General features: G+C 49.8%; 2 protein-coding genes across 2 annotated transcripts in view; one reads left to right on the top strand and one right to left on the bottom strand.

The window, feature by feature from the left end:
• CDCA7L (cell division cycle associated 7 like) overlaps window positions 1-5,654 on the top strand; it is a 139,515-nt gene extending 133,861 nt beyond the window's left edge. Inside the window, exons 8-14 of the mRNA XM_045288658.1 lie at window positions 2-78; window positions 2,151-2,222; window positions 2,327-2,494; window positions 3,106-3,231; window positions 4,030-4,179; window positions 4,770-4,906; window positions 5,399-5,654. Of these exons, the coding sequence (XP_045144593.1) occupies window positions 2-78; window positions 2,151-2,222; window positions 2,327-2,494; window positions 3,106-3,231; window positions 4,030-4,179; window positions 4,770-4,906; window positions 5,399-5,429 (761 nt within the window). The 3' untranslated portion in view covers window positions 5,430-5,654. The remainder of the gene's footprint in view (window position 1; window positions 79-2,150; window positions 2,223-2,326; window positions 2,495-3,105; window positions 3,232-4,029; window positions 4,180-4,769; window positions 4,907-5,398) is intronic.
• A 156-nt stretch (window positions 5,655-5,810) lies between these two features.
• Window positions 5,811-11,678, bottom strand: part of DNAH11 (dynein axonemal heavy chain 11) — a 330,595-nt gene continuing 324,727 nt past the window's right edge. The window contains 5 exon segments of the mRNA XM_045288657.1: window positions 5,811-6,375; window positions 7,035-7,175; window positions 7,503-7,615; window positions 10,052-10,167; window positions 10,250-10,432. Of these exon segments, the coding sequence (XP_045144592.1) occupies window positions 6,128-6,375; window positions 7,035-7,175; window positions 7,503-7,615; window positions 10,052-10,167; window positions 10,250-10,432 (801 nt within the window). The 3' untranslated portion in view covers window positions 5,811-6,127.

Below are 11,678 nucleotides of genomic sequence, written 5' to 3'. Positions count from 1 at the left end.
GACTCCAGGGACGAGGACCAGGAGAGCTCCGATGCCCTGCTGAAGAGGACCATGAACATCAAGGAAAACAAGGCCATGGTAAGGCTCGGGCTGGCAGGGTGGGGGCTGGCGGTGGGCTCTGACCAGCCTGGCGCAGCAGCTCACCAAGGTCCTTGCCCATACAGCAGCTGCTGGCGTGGCTTCTGCCACGAGAATGTGCTGTGCCTATTGTGCACTAATGTTCTTTGCCAGCGCCCCAAGCAGTTATCACATGATCACTCTGGTTTAGAATATACTCCAGTCCATGTTCAGTGCCCCCGAATAGTGTCATGGGTGAATCTCGTTTATTAGTGATAAGCTCTAAGCAGAGAGAGCTTATGTTGCCCTGGCCCCAGCAGAAGGAAGCCGACTAAGGAGGTGGGGGTTGTAATGTTTAGCACAGGAAGGTGGCTTCCCAGCTAGAAGCTGCTTGGGGGTTGGGGGGTGCACAGGTGTGGCTCGGCGGCATTCATGGGAAAGAATGGAAACAGTCTAGGAATACAAGTGAAGGCAGTTTTAATTCACTATGGCTGTAAAATGTCTTCATAGCAACCAGCAATAGAAGAGGGTGAAATCTGTGTTGCATGGGTTTGGTTTTCCCCATATGTGATTGTTGAGACTCATTCATTACTGTTCTGTGTATACAGAATTGAAGTAGCCCTGGTGGTGTAGTGGTTATGTTTTGGGCTGCTACCTGCAAGATCAGCAGTTCAAAACTACCAGCCACTCCCCAGGAGAAAGGTGAGGCTTTCTACTCAGATGAAAAATTAACAGTCTAGGGAACCCCACAGGGACAGTTTTCCCCTGTCCTGTAGAGTGACTGTGAATTGGAAAACTCAATGGCTGTAAGTTTGGTTTCACATACAGAATTAAAAAATAATTTCACTGTTCAATAACTATTTTTTAGCATTTTGATGTATTTCAATCCTATAGGACAGGGTAGAACTGCCCCTGTGGGTTTCTGAGACTTAACTCTTTACAGGGATGGCAGCCCAATGTGTAACCACTACACTACCAGGTTCCTATTTACTCCAGAGCCCTGGTGTGCAGTGCTTGAAGCACTCAGCTGCTTACTGAGAGGTTGGCAGTTCAAACACATAGCCACTTCACAGAGGGAAAATGTGCCAGTGTGCTTTCTTAAAGATGTGTAGCGCTGGAGACCATATTGCGGCAGTTCTACTTAGTCCCGTAGGGTCCCTATGAGACAAAATTGGTTAGATGGCAATGGGTATAACCTAATTGTGTGTGCATAAGCATACCTTAAAGATCCTGCAGGCTCAGTTCCAGGCCACTAAAAGTGAGTCAGTCTCTCTATGCCCATGAAAGCTAGGTTTACATGAATATACTGTGTAGACTTACTGTGCAATAGCATCATGAAAGTAGTTTGAAATACTGTAAGAATTACCAAAGTGTAACACTGCCATGAGAAAAAAATGATGCCAGTAGAGTTTGCAGCATGGCCACAGACTTTCAATTTATAAGAACCATAGTGTTCTTATTTGAAATTAAGTACCCACTGCCCTCCAGTCCATTCTGCCCCTCTATAGGGTTTCCAAGGCTGTAAATCTTCATAGGAGCAGACCGCCTCAACTTTCTCCCAAGGTGACTTTGAATCACCAACCTTGTGGTTATCAGTCTGATGCTTCCCCTACAGGCCACCAGGGCTCTTTAAATTGAAACCCAAAAGATTCCTAATTAAACTTCTCTGCCTGGTATTTGGTCAGTAATTTCCCCATCACGTGTTTATTTGGGAATATTTTTCTAAGTTTTTATTGATGAGAAATTCAATAAAGGATCTGATTTTTGGAGAGCCGAGTAGCCAGCAGGATGTACGTAGTCCAGGCGTTTCTTTTTCAGACATGATGAAAGGAGGTGCAGGCGAACAGGGTCACCCTGTTAACCAGTGGTCAGGTTGGGATTCAGACCTGGGCGCCACCAGGCCACTGCATTTCCAGACCAGCTTTACCAAGTCATGTGCCCCTTATGTTTTAGGAATAGGAGCACATTTTGTTAGTTTATATAGTCATGTCAGCAGTTTGCCTCTGGAGAGGAAATTCTTTAAAATTCAGGTGACCAGGTGGAGTATATCTGAGCGTGTTACATGTGGCCCTTCCTCCCCTTTTGCCCTGCAGCTTGCTCAGCTATTGGCGGAATTGAATTCTATGCCAGATTTCTTCCCAGTAAGAACCCCAAGCTCCGCGCCGGTAAGTGGATCCTCTTGCAGCTGCAGATTCTGATTCAAATAGATCTTCTGCTGGGTGGTCTCCAGTCACGGCTAGTGCATGCGTGTACGTGCTCTCCATTTCAGAAGAAGACCTCGAGGCGAGCCTTCTCGGAGGGGCAGATCCAGCGGCGCACCAACCCCACCCGCAGTGCGCGGCCCCCCGAGAAGTTTGCGCTGGAGAACTTCACCGTCTCGGCTGCCAACTTTGCAGAAGAGCTGTACAGTTTGAGAAGAAGGAAGACCATCAGTGGGGTAACTACTGACTATAAGCTAGTTATTCTTGGTGTCAGCCGGTGCACCTCAAAGTGGTAGAAACAGGGGTCACACTCACCCATGGGCCCCCGATTGCACAGGGGCTAATGCAGTTTCTGCTCAGACGGGGGCCACGGAGAATGATTTCTCCCCAGGCCCCCAACGGTGGTGGTCCTGGGAGCACTGAGGAGAACCTCTGGGCTGTAGAGCGCAGAGTACGTGCTGGCGAGCATCCCTGTGGCTCCTGACCTCTGCGTGTTGGCGTGCACAGTGGTTTCTCCCCGACTCTCTGATTTAAGAAGGGGGCATTTGAAATGTCCAATGTGGTGGGAGCGACTTTGAACCCTTCTTCTTTGTTGCTCTTTTAATCGAGATGTACTTGGTCTAATTCCACTAACTGCAGAATCGAAAAGCCAGCAAACCTGAGGTTCTTGCTGCATCGCCTCGCCTCACTGAGAAGGAAGCGTGGCAGCAGCTCTGCAGGTGGCCCCTGCCGGGCTGAGGAAACAGTAGCAGGCCATGGTTAACAGTGGTGGTGCGGGCGGTTCACGGTTCTGTCTCAGACCACACAGAATCCCCGATTCCAGGCTCTGCTTGGGCTCCTTTCGCAGGCGCAGTGCCAGGGCTATAGACGGCGTCGCCGCGCCTCATCTTTCCGGCCAGTGGAGGACATCACGGAAGAGGACTTAGAAAATGTGGCCATCACTGTCCGAGATAAAATATATGATAAAGTTCTGGTAACGTAATAGTGTACAAGTGGTTTGCATGCTGCTGGCTCGAGAGGCCGAGGCCTTCGCTTCTTGAGGCTCACATTGTTTCTGAGCTCTGCCAGGCCATATGCCTTGCACCATCAGTGTGGGGTGGGTTGAAAGTGGAAGGGTTGACGCCTGTGACCAAACAGAAGGCAGCTCAGTACAGACTTTTTCCGCAGGAGAGCTCTCTGGGGAAATGGGTATAGGTTTTGGAAATGCCGTTTATTTTCACAGTGCATATCATTTCTATTAACATGCTATTATCTATTATCCAGGCGCCCTGGTGGTGTAGTGGTTGTGCATTGGACTGCTAACTGCCAGGTCAGCAGTTCGAAACCACCAGCTGCTTCCCGAGAGAAAGGGCTTTCTGTTCCCATAAAGACTTAAGGTTTTGGAAACATACACGCAGTTCTACTCTGTCCTATGAGAATCACTGTGAATAGAACCGGTGGCAGTGAGCTTGGTTGGGTATCACTTAGAGGGGGAGGTTTTGTGTGTTTCCCCAGTGCTTGTCTTAGCTCACAATCAGATTTCGCACTAGGGAAAAACTCCGACCTTCAGGCCATGGTGGATGGAGCTTACCGCTGGCTAGTTGGGGTCCTGCCTCCTGAGCACTTTGTTTCTTCCCGGCCTGGCCACAGCCACCTTCACACTTCTCTGGCTCTAGAAGTCAGGTGGCTCAGCTTGTACTGGAGAAGCAGAAGCTGGATTCGAGAAGGCACCTGGTGGGGGAAGGACAGCCTGTGCCCATCCCCGCACATCCAGCTGCTCTCCTTCTTCCAGGGCAACACCTGCCACCAGTGTCGGCAGAAGACCATCGACACCAAGACCGTGTGCCGGAGCCAGGCCTGCGGGGGAGTGCGTGGACAGTTCTGTGGGCCCTGCCTGCGGAACCGCTATGGGGAGGACGTGAGATCTGCTCTCCTGGACCCGGTAGGAATGGGGCTTGTGTTTCTTAGCTCTTGTGACAGGGGAGGACGCCCTAGCTGGGGCTCCTTCTCAGCCTTTATTGGGGACCTGTCGCTGCCAGCTCTGCTCTGTGTGTGTTCAGGTTGGGGAGTGGAAAAGAGGGTTTCTTTTGGCAATGGGAAAAGCTGTCCAAGGGACAGGGGAAGATTTTGTGCTGTTTCCCACTGCTGTCTGATACACATAGATTCCAGATAAGAGCTTTAACCATTGTTAATTCAGGTAACTGACCTAGCCTTTTGAATACATAAGCTCCCTCTGCAATGAGATACATTGTGTGAACTTCAACCTGGGCACTCTGGGTTCTGAACTGTTCATTAGACTTCCTAGCCGGGGTACATCCTGCCAAGTAAACTTCTCAGAAATGATCCCATTTGGCTGTAGAATATTTGTCTGAAACCAGGTGGTATTTCTAAACCCAGGGCTGATTCTTCAGTTTTAGACAAGTGCACTCTCACTCTGCGCAGGGCCCTGCATTTATAGAACTAACCTGTGTTGTACTTGTGAAGTGAGGCGCTGTCTCCACTCGGGGCACATTCCTCTGTTGTGTGTCTTAGGATTGGATGTGTCCTCCTTGCCGGGGCATCTGCAATTGCAGCTACTGTCGGAAGCGTGATGGACGCTGTGCCACAGGGATCCTCATTCATTTGGCCAAGTTTTATGGTTACAATAACGTCAAGGAGTATCTGGAGAGGTAAGTCTGGCCTGGAGGCTCTAGCCCCAGGGTCAGGCAGCAGGGAAACCAGCTGCCTTGTTTCCTGGGTGATTTATAGAAACCACCTGGAGTGCTGTCCTTTCCAGTTGGATAAGCTCAATGCTGACATTGCTCTTCCTAGGAATGGTTACCTGTCTTCACCAATGATTTCTGCTTATGGTAGGGAACCAAGAGCCCAAGGCAGGCGAAATGCATGCTCTCAAAACCAAGGGCAGTTGACACGGAGTTCTGGAGGGCTTTTAAGAAGCAGAGTGTTAGGCCTATTTCTGAAGAGAAAGGTCTAAAGCAGCTTCACATGTGGTGAATACTAAGAGAATAATTTGTAACGAAGCGCAAGTTTAGGGCTAGGAGAGTGCTACATGAATAGTAGCCAAGTGCATCAACTTTCTCTCAGCCTAGGGACAAGGAGAGAGGGGTGGCGTCCACATTTCAGGTAGACCGCAGCTCTCACACTTTGTATCTTTCCCTCAGCTTACAGAAGCAGCTCGGAGACGGCCGTTAGACACCAAGACCCACTCACCTCACCGTCGATGCCTCCAGCGCCTGCCGTGCCCCTTGTGCCTAAGATGATCTCTGACCATGGTGTTTGTATAAGAAAGTCTCTTTAGAGTGTCTATGTCTCAAAAGATTTCTCAGGAAAGAGTAGAGGCATCTAATACATACCTGCTTGTATATATTGAATCGCTAAAAGTATTTACCTATTGAGAAAAGCACAATTTAAGGGGGGTGGGGGGGGAGAACCCAGGGAAGTCACAAGAAAACATTTTAGAAGCAGCTCTTGCCTTGATCTTTCATGTCCTAAACAGTTTTAACTCTAGGCCTGGTTTTCCTTCAACTGTGTCAAACCAACCTCCTTTAAACAAAAGTGCAATTAACCATAGAATTCTAGAGTTATATTTTTATTGAAACTTGAATGAACGAAAGTAGACCATCAATGATCTACCAACACTGGAAGCTCAGAGCGCTGCTGGCCAGCAGGAGCGTCCTGTCTCGTCATCCAAGACCTCTGAGTCCTGGGGCCAGCCGCTTTAAAAGATGTTACTCTCCACAAGCGCTAAGTCCCGCTTTAGAGACTGGTGTGCACGCAGGTGCGGGGAGACTTGGGTGGGACAGATAGCTGTGGCTTCCAGGCTAATGTCTCCCTCACAAAGTTAATTAATGCACATGCACGTTACACAGCTGGAGAGGTGCGAGGACCACTTACGCTTCTAGCAGCAGAGCCACACCTGCCAGAACCCATTTGGTGGCTTTCTCTTTGCTCTTCAACCTGAAGGTCCACACGTAGTTGGGGCCTCTGGCTTTGGTTCTGTACAGGGGGCACTCGTAGGTGTGTTTGGTTTCCTGTCTGTCCATGGGTAAGGCTTTTGCAAAGATGACTGGCATCGTGGACGTCAGCTCCTTGAGGCGGGCTTCGCTAATGGTCCCTGCCTGCACGTCCCATCGGGCACCTGTGGTAACACAAGAGGATTTTGACTGTAAGGCATGTTTCTAGCAATAAATGTTCTGGCTTTTATCACATTATAACTTGTTGGCGCTCTTTCCTGAATTGGCTCTTTGTGTATCTAACAATTCAGTTTTCCTATGTCAATCAAAAGAAATTCATTCAAGCATGCACCTTCCTCTCCATTGGTCTCAGTCTGGCATTTGCTTTAAAAGGAGAAGGAGCATCTTGGTGAGGACTGAAATCACATTTCAGGAAGTGTCCTGCAGACCAAATGCCCGGAGACGAAGTGAATTTGGACAATACTGCGTACCCTGCCCCTCCTCTTAGAGGTGACGACTACTCAATGCCAGGAGCCCTGGTGGGTTGCTAAACACAAGGTGAGGCGTTCATCGCTGCCGCTTCCTGGGAGAAACACAGGCTTTCTCCTCCCGGAGCCGCGCAAGGGCACGTCTTCTCTAGGCTTGGCTGTAAGTTTGGGCTTTTAAATAGTGACCGCCATCACCTCACGTGCCTCAAAATGTGGCTCACTTTGGACACACACATCCTGGCCTAGGCACACTGACGGAGGCAGAGGTAAGGAAGTCCTCTCTAGCACGTGGGTACTGTGTGCGGCAAAGGACGAGCACCAACTTGAGTCCGTCCGAAACGGCCTGGGCGCCTCACCTTCCAGGAGCAGCCCGTGAAGGTAGGCGCCTTCCCTTGGGGGGTGGCCGTAATCCTCCTTCGTCTTCTTGGTGACGTCAGCAGTCAGGCACGTTTTGTCCAGAGGCCATCCATTTTTCCGAGCCGTGGTCTGCATGATTGCTTTTAGGGAGGTGAGGGATAGGAAGTCAAGAGGGCACGAGCTCAGGTTCCACATGACATAAACACATCCCATGGGCTACCCTCTCCCTGCTTTTGTACCCGAAGTTTGTTTCCCCTAAATGCTACCATACCCAGCCATAGCGCTATATTCTGTCTGACTCACCACCTATGGGCTTTACTGAACCTTGTGCTCAGGTGAGCCACATCCCAGCCCACTTTGTGACTCCTGTCCTGCTTGCTCAACAGCCACCTGTGAAGCTGGGCAGAACTTGTGGCACAGGTGTGGGCTGCTGGCACGGGCGTGGTCTGCTCTGCTCCAGCCCTTACCTGTTAAGAAGGACTGTGGGTTGAAGAAGCCAGAGAGCCACACCACGGCTGGAAGAACAAGGTCTTGTGTCCAAGTATCCAGTTCTCGGCATCGCAAGAGGAGGTCGTTAAACCTGGTTAGTAGAAAAAAAACAAACCAGACCTGTAGCCGTCAAGCCGAGACAGAGTGAGAGTGAAACTGCCCTTGATGGTTTTCTTGGCTGAATCTTACTGAAGAAGCAGCCGCTACATCCATCTTGCTCTAGCAGAGTGGCTGGTGGGTTCCAGCCCACCCACCTTTCACTTGGCAGCCTAGCGCTAACCCTCAGAATCACCAGAGTTGCTCCTTGTTAATGGCAGGCTGTAGAAGGTGCTTGTTCACAGCAGCCCTGTGTACAACAACAAAACACTGTTGGAGCCCATTGCTGTGTCCACTGGGTAAATTGCAGGAGGAAGGGAGAATTACATAATTGGTTTGCAAGATCGTTGCCTGGGGATCTGTAGGATGTTTCCTTTGAGCTTTTCACACCGCCAGAGCTCTTCCCACAAAAAGTGCGGAAGGGTCTGAAGCACAGAAAGTTGTTAGGTGCTGCCAGGGGGCCCCCACTCAGAGACCCTGTATCACACAGAGCAAACCACTGCCAGGGCAGTCACAGTTGTTGAGCCCACTGTTCCAGCCACTGAGCCAATCCATGTCCTCGAGGGGCTTCCCTTCTCTTTTTCAAAACAGTAAGTAGCTCTTGGTGATTGACATAGGGTCGCTGTGAGTCACCACAACAGATGACAAAGGTGCTCTGTGTAAGGTTGACGAGCACCTGAAAAGCCAGAGCACAGGCGCAGTGTGTCGGAGGGGAGGGCAGCCACCGGTTTCCAGGACCGGGAGTGAGCAGAGGCAGTAGCATGTGCAGAGGGATTTGGCTTCAGAATTTAGGGATCGCGTAAGAGGAAACTCATTTAAACTACATTATTAAAAAAAAACACCACATCAGCATAAAGGAAGAACAGTAATAGAAAACTAGGGGGAAATTCATAGTTAAGAAAGAAATTAAGATAAGACTAAATAAAACTCTAGAAAATCTGACATCTTTTCCTGAGGTATTTGAATGTATGTATTGAGCGTTTTCCCAAGGAATATCGACTCCGGGTACGCAATATAGTTTTAGAAGACAAGTTCTTGTGACACCCAGCAAAGACATGACTCCTTCTACGAGCCATAGACTTCACAACATCGCTGAGACTCGAGTGATGCCGATAAAGCCCCTCCTACACACTGAGGTGTAAAACAACAGGCTAGGTGGCATGAGATAACAAATTATGAAACTAAACTATGCTATTTCCCCTACCCTTTATATAAATAAGGACAAACAGTTGAAGGTACAATAAAGATCTACTAGATTATAGGAGAGAGACAATGATTGAAAATCCAGGAGAAGTTACTGTAGATAATACAGGTAAGAGGATGGGAAATCAGGGTGAGTAGTTTTCAGAGTGGAAACACCAGGTGCTGCTCTCATTTAAGTCTGCACACAGGACCTGGCAAGAAACTTTTAAAAATTAACAAATCCACACCTGAAAACCTATAGAACATTAAAAACCAATCTTTAAAATTGCAAGAGAATTGAGATAAGTTGATTTTGGGGAAGAAATGGGAAGCAGAGTCTTGAAGTCAATAGAGTTACAACAACAAAGTTCTAAGAGGAAATACTGAAGGTTTACAAGAGTTCTATGACCCAGTAAACCCTCAGATTTAAGAGTCTTGGCAGAGCCGACAGTACACACAGAATTGACCTCTTAGACCCCTACCTCCCCCAAAGCCCTGCTAAATGTCAGACAGTAAACAAGGCCTGGAACGGAGAAGCGGTGCACACAGCAACGGGGGACAGAGTCCGAGTTGACTCCGGGGCACTGACTGGTTTGGCTGAGCAGCAGCCTGAAATCTGACATGGGTTATTTATAGTGTTGACGCACAGAGACCAGTGAGAGGTTTGGCTCGAGTTCACCCGCTGTGCCTATTGCTGGCAGCTGTGGGTGCTTCCGCACGGCATCTCTGACTCCTCTGTGCATGTCATTCTCAAACACAGGTGCTGGAGGGCCAATGCGCACAGCTATGGGATTCTAACAGGACCTTCCAGCTCCAAGTGTAGGGTAGCATTCTGGTTCGTGGGAGAATAGAAGAGTAGAGACCCGAAAAGAGCCAACTACCAGCTGGAGATTACACTGGCCTGCAGACCATATGACATGCCTTTAAAAGTTGGCTGTATGAGCTAGCATTAAGCTAGCACTGGCTTGGAAAATATAAGAGGACATGAGAGCAAATTCATTTTGCCTTTCACGCCAATTTTAGACAATAAGGGTTCCAGTTATCCCACTTTTTCGTTGTTTCGATGAAAAAATCTAGGCAGAGAGCCAGGGATATTTCCAAGGGCGTTTTGACATTGAAGACTTCACGTGAAACTGGCTGCAGAGTTGGCACAAGTATCTGGGTACGTCACAGTACAGCCCTCCCCGTTCTCCGGGCAGAATTCAGAATGCAACCAAGAGGGCGGGCAGTGAGGATGTGGGGAGCTTACCACTGAGCCAGGCCGTAAGTTGAGGGGTACGCCAGCTTGCCCCACGTGTCGGGTACCACGTCGTAACACAGTGCAGCCTGCTGGGCTTCCATCTCAGGGGATGACGTTAGCTCCCCCTGGCATGGGGAGAAAGGGCCGCATGGTGAGTGAATGCCGGTCAGTGTGGTTGCCCCAACTCCAGATCCCGATTTGACTTACCTTTAAACCAAGGTCCAACTGTTGAAGCGACCCACGGATTTCTTGAAGGAGAATATTCATCCTCTCACATTCTTGGAAGCAAACAAGGACGTAGGGGCTTCTATTTGAGGTTTTCTGCATTATTTCTGACATGTTGAACTCTTCTGGAAGTTTTTCCAAAATGTCATCCAAGACACCCTTAACCTTAAATCATGCAAATACACACACAGAGATATTTAGCTCCCTCTGTTTCATGTCTTGGCCACCGGGGCTGTTTGTTGAAATACAAGACTGCATCCCAAGCTCTCAAAGATCCCAACAAACACGCGTCAGAGCACTGTGACAGCCGTTGTTCATCCATGCGGGGAAGTGTTCGAGGAGGCAGTCACATGACCGGAAGAGAAACCAAGAACAATTCGAGCTGCCCAGTTTTCACACTGGACTGCCCTGTACTAAGGGTCGCTGATGGCTGAGAGTCCAGCCTGGGATGCCCAGCGCTTCAGGGCACCGGGGCCTTGTGAATTCGGCCCCTTGGAATTGCACAGTGGGGAAGCCTCTCTCACAGCAGGACAACAGCATGGAATACAAATTCCGAGAGACAGGAAAAGCTCTCAGAGAGGAGAGTGAATATCGTTGTGTAACTGGAGAAAGGCCCACACTAGGCAGGCAGTGACGTTGCCCACAGAGCCCAGAGCCACCAGAGTCTGAAGCTTGCCTTTGCCACTTGTGCTCTCTCTCACTCATGTGATCTCTGTTTCCTGATCTGTAACATGGGGGGTGAAGGCGCTCCTTTCCAGAGTAGTTGGACTAAAAAGGGTTTCCACTGGGTAAGTGAAGTGCCTGCGCCTGCGCCATGCCTACAGGTGTCTGTTAACATGCCACAGGGCCGTGGCTGAGCTCCTGCACGGCAAGTTGACAGCAAAAGAGGGGCTACCTGAAAACCAAGTTGCAAAACACAGAGTTCAAAGAGTTGATGAGAAAAGACTTCAGCATCTTTTAAATCCACCTTTACACGAGAGTGGGTGGTGTGTGGGTGTGGAGAGGTAGGTGTGTGTGTGTGTGTAGGGGTGTGTGTGCGTGGAGGGTGGTGTGTGTTTGGAGAGGGTAGGGTGATTGTGTGTGGAGGGTGGGGTGTGTGTGGATGGAGAGGGTGGTGTCTGTGTGTGGAGAGGGTGGTGTGTGTGTGGAGGGGTGTGCGGAGAGGGTGGTGTGGGTGTGGAGAGGGTGGTATGTGTGTGCGGAGAGGGTGGTGTGTGTGGAGGGGTGTGGAGAGGGTAGTATGTGTGTGCGGAGAGGGTGGTCTGTGTGTGTGGAGAGGGGTGTGTGTGGAGAGGGTGGTGTGTGGATGGAGAGGATGGGGTGTGTGTGTGTGTGGAGAGGGTGGTGTGTGTGCGTAGAGGGTGGTTGTGTGTGTGTGGAGAGGGTTGGGTGTGTGCGGAGAGGGTGGTGT

Source organism: Echinops telfairi, unplaced genomic scaffold, assembly GCF_000313985.2.
Source record: "Echinops telfairi isolate 266 unplaced genomic scaffold, ASM31398v2 ScPeMD7_23;HRSCAF=83, whole genome shotgun sequence".
In the NCBI taxonomy this organism is placed as follows: domain Eukaryota; kingdom Metazoa; phylum Chordata; class Mammalia; order Afrosoricida; family Tenrecidae; genus Echinops; species Echinops telfairi.
This window is presented reverse-complemented; position numbering and strand designations above follow the sequence as displayed.